The sequence below is a fragment of the Halyomorpha halys genome, unplaced genomic scaffold, assembly GCF_000696795.3.
Source record: "Halyomorpha halys isolate HHAL.00 unplaced genomic scaffold, Hhal_1.1 Scaffold156.1, whole genome shotgun sequence".
Lineage (NCBI taxonomy): Eukaryota > Metazoa > Arthropoda > Insecta > Hemiptera > Pentatomidae > Halyomorpha > Halyomorpha halys.
In genome coordinates this window covers 1,233,580-1,238,283 of record NW_027104937.1, presented here as the reverse complement: position 1 = coordinate 1,238,283, position 4,704 = coordinate 1,233,580, and the positions used below count along the sequence as shown (strand labels likewise).

General features: G+C 34.4%; 1 protein-coding gene across 1 annotated transcript; it reads right to left on the bottom strand.

The window, feature by feature from the left end:
* Nucleotides 1-527: 527 nt before the first annotated feature.
* On the bottom strand, nucleotides 528-1,184 carry LOC136795492 (uncharacterized). The gene has a single exon (XM_067046210.1). The coding sequence runs from the start codon at nucleotides 1,182-1,184 to the stop codon at nucleotides 528-530; it is 657 nt and encodes a 218-aa protein (XP_066902311.1).
* Between the last annotated feature and the right edge of the window lie 3,520 nt (nucleotides 1,185-4,704).

Genomic DNA, 4,704 nt, shown 5'->3' with positions numbered 1-4,704 from the left:
CTCTCTCTCTCTCTCTCTCTCTCTCTCTCTCTCTCTCTCTCTCTCTCTCTCTCGCTGCTACGACCAGCTGAGTGCAAGTTCGTACGCGTCATTGTTCAATAACAATTTTATGTATTTTAATTTTAGGTTAGACGTAAGTTTTTTTTTTTTCGTACCCTCCTTTGAAAAATAAGAAACCTAGGTACAATGATGGCAGTTGAATTGTGCTTCCTTTTTCTACCGATGGGTATTTTAAGGCAATGTCAAGTACGCACTGTATGTGTAGAGTCGATGGCGCAGAGTGCGCATTGATACTATATTGAGCGAAAAGGATCCGCTTTGCTGGTGGTGGTAGAAATTAGGTCCAGGCTCCAGAGCCCAAACCTCGTCCCATGGTAAGAACTTTCACCAAGGGGACTCCTTGCCATCTCCCAGGTGGTGGTGGAGGGGCAATTTCCCTTTACAGCGGGTTAGTACAGGCCTTCAACCCATCAAAAAATTTGATGTTTCTCCGGCCAATGTACTCCGGCACAGAGGGCAGCTGGAGCTCATCGTGGATGACAGTGTTTCTCGCCCTCTGTAACGCTGTTCCTCGTACGATCTGTCGAAATCTGGAAGCTCTGCAACCTGTTAAGTGTACTTGTGTACATCTCCTTGAGTAGAGGTGCACCGTAGAGCAGCGTCGGTCTAATGAACGCTATGTATATTTGAAGCTTGAGTCTGAGCGAGAGCTGCGGAGACTCCCAGAGCAAAGAGGTGGAGATCTGTTGGTCGAACTCTTCAATCCTGAAGTGAGTGGGCAGTGGTTTCTTAGCCTTTTGGTATGATATCACGATAGCATCTGTTTTAGCGAGATTCACTTTAATTCCAATGCGCTTGATTTCGGCAGCGATGGTGTCAGCCGCTTCCTGTGCATGAAACAGCGCCGTTGGAGCATTAACGCTAGATGCTGTGAAAAGTACAAATAAGATTGTTCCCAACACAGAGCTCTGGAGCACTCCATAGGTGGTGGGAACAGAAGTCGAAAAGCTCCCGCTTACCCGTACGACGAAAGACCTACCGCTGAGGTAGTTTTCAATCAGTCGGCATAGGGTGGCGGGAAACTTGAAGTCTTCCAGTCGGCGAATGAGAAGCGGATGGAGGACACACTGGAAGGACTGGCTACAGTCAAGAGATATGAGCGCTGTTTCCCTGTTCATATGCATGCGGCCCAGGGTATGTGATTGGAGCTTGGCTAGATCGTAAGTTCGTATGTAAGTAAGTACACATATATAGGAATAGAATAGATATAATGAAAATAAGATAGTATAGGGTCTAAGTTAGATAAGATTGTTCTTTTTAATTTTCAATTAGATTAAGTGAAACTTTAAATAAACATGTGCTTTTAGGTGTTAAATCAATATTAATTACCCCTAAAATTTAAGAATATTACACTGGTGATAGTTAAAAGTGGTATTAGAACTCGTTAATAAAATTCGAATTTGACAATTTTACAGCATTATCTCACCATCATGATCTTTATTATATTTTACCCTTTCGCTATCCTAAGCGATTCAATATTTCTGAAATACGCTTGTTGAAATTTATAATTTTTCTCATGGAATTCCAGTATATCTGATTGATAAAGAGTACTCCGTATGTCATCTAATTATCATGCTCTTTATTTATTTTATTTTTTTTACCATCCTTTATTTTTATTAATTTTTTTTTCCGATCCCTCTAAAACAGAAAGAAACAGTGAATTAGTGAGTGGTTTACAGTGAAAAAAGGGAACAAATCGTGTTGGATATTACCTTTTACTGCCTTTGGTATTTTAAGGTTACCTGTAGTGTTTATTTGTTATTTATGAAATATCCATTCTAGATGGTACTATTTTTTAAATCCGGAGGTGAGAGGCCTCCTCTACCATCCTTTAGCATTAGAGCTCCTATAGGAACAAATATAGGAGCTCTAATGCTAAAGGATGGTAGAGGAGGCCTCTCACCTCCGGATTTAAAAAATAGTACCATCTAGAATGGATATTTCATAAATAACAAATAAACACTACAGGTAACCTTAAAATACCAAAGGCAGTAAAAGGTAATATCCAACACGATTTGTTCCCTTTTTTCACTGTAAACCACTCACTAATTCACTGTTTCTTTCTGTTTTAGAGGGATCGGAAAAAAAAATTAATAAAAATAAAGGATGGTAAAAAAAATAAAATAAATAAAGAGCATGATAATTAGATGACATACGGAGTACTCTTTATTGAATAAAAAAAAAAACCGATCAGTAATCTTCAATTTCTCATAAGGGTGAAGCTGTTTCCGTTCTTGAAATGAGTGCCGCAAGAGTTCCAAAGTGAAACTTATGAATGCTGAAGCAGTTCTTCCAAAAACAAACAATAGGGAGCCTGGTAAGCGGATCAATATTTCGACCTAGTTTTTAAAAATTACTTATTATACTTATAAATTAGGTTCCAGCTATTCCACTGTTATTAGATATAAATTAATTGCTTTAGTAAAGTGAAAAATTTAGTAAATTATTCCAGTTATTAAACTTCTCTCATAATTGAAATCTTAGACTTATTAATAAACTCGAACTACATCTACTAAAGTGAAATTAAATGATGAGACAGTCTTGTGAATTCCCCAATTCTTAATTAATTACTAAGCAGTATGTCCTCTCAGAAATAAAGCACACAGTAGTGAAATATACTGTTTTACTAGAGCCAAAGTTCCGAACAAAGTTTAAGATATTCATGAAGGCAAAGGAAAACAAGATACGAGAATAAATAATGAATGTAATGGAAGTACACTGGAAAGCATGCTATAAAAAAATTACAATAGTACAGATAAAATTATCGATTTAGATATGATCTAAAAAACGTATTAATTTTTAAAATTATTATTTTTTTTTAATTTATTATAAACACAAAAATTATAATAATAAATAACTTTATACATTATGATAAAGGGAAATGAATTAATCAGAAAATTAGGATAACACACATATTTAAAATCGAGTGAAAAAGTAAGAGGTTGAAAATAAAACAACCTATATATTAAAATGAAACCTGGATATTATATTACAATGATAGCTTAATCCGGATGTCTCTTAAGAAATACATTAATTTTATTATATTAAAAATGTCTTGTTGACTTTTTGAGTTACGGGGTATCACAGTTAAATTAATGAAATAATGTTATAATTACAAAAACTTTTTACCTTTTTCTTTTTATTATTTTAATATATAGGTTTTATGAAGATAATTTCAGTAAGTTAGGGTGAAAAATCATTCCAACACACAGGAAAAAGCTAAAGACAGAGAACGGCGAACTATTATTGATGGCCAATTTGTCAAGGAAAGCGATTAAATTTTAGAAAACTAGTTGTGAAATGGCATCTTTGTTAAAAGAGAAATAATGTGAGGAAAAGGAGGATAAATTAAAATACTCCATCATGAATGAAATATGCTTATCCTCAAAAACTAATTAAGAACCTTGTAGAAATAAACAAGCGGCTTCTTTCGATAGCCTAATTTTGAAATAACTCAGACAGATATTAGTATTTGTGTGGAAATGGTTATAGGAGTCTTGTGTCTACATCACATCTCAACCAAGTCATAATGATTCGATGCCTTATCCCAATATGCCACAAGTCATCATTTCTTGTTACATGGATGGCCTCTCGTACAACTTATAGGGGAGCGTTATCTTTACTTATACCGGTCGTTTTGACCTCTGTAATCATGTACTCAGGTCTATCAAGAAGGACCGTGCAGAGAAGTGGTCGTAAAAGGAACATGGCAAATATTGTCAAAACCCTATAAAGGGAGCCTGAAAGTACTAAATTGGCCGATAGATATCGATGCCATAAACTTACATTAAACAAAAGCAAATACATATTGTATTTTTACGATAATTTAATTTCAATAGCAAGAATATTGTACTACCGATTCTTATATTTTTCAAAGCAATCATTTTTTTTTTTTTTTTAATTTCGCTTATAGTTTTTCCCCCCACTCTATGATTTTTGGTGGATCAAATTTGAATTTCTATCTTTTAAAATTTTTTGAGGTTAATCACTTCCATTTTTTGAATGAATTATTTATTATTTATTCGTGATATTGTACAACGTTTCGGGACCACTGTCCCATATTCATGCACTATAAAAACCTATAACAAAAATAAAACTAACATAACACCAATTTGCATCCTTATATATTTTAATTTATACAATAATTCATTCAAAAAAATGGAAGTGATTAACCTCAAAAAAATTTAAAAGAATTGACTCACCAGACTTCCTAGAGAGATAATCCGGAATTTCTATCATGTTTGTCTAAAATTTGTAGTGAGAGTGGTCTTGTTTGTTGGGGTTGTTTCTTATAGAGGTACAACTACATTTGTGTTGGTTTCCCTTCTTTTGAGATACTGTTCTGAAGTACCAAAATAGAATTTCCCGCAGTTATCTTCATAAGAAATTTCGTCGTAAATTGTTTTTTACCTTCACGCTGTATCTTATTAACCTTGGAAAGCTGTTGAAACATAATCGTCAAGAAATTTATGAGTTGGTCAGAAGACAATACGGTTTAGTCCCGAGAATTATTGTTTTTTGATACATTATTTTTTTTAATTCTTGGTTTGCTCCTTACTTTGTCACAAATCAAGTCATCCATCAGGACCTCAATATTCCATATGTTGCCGATTTGGCCAGAACCAGATACCGTTCCTTCCATAA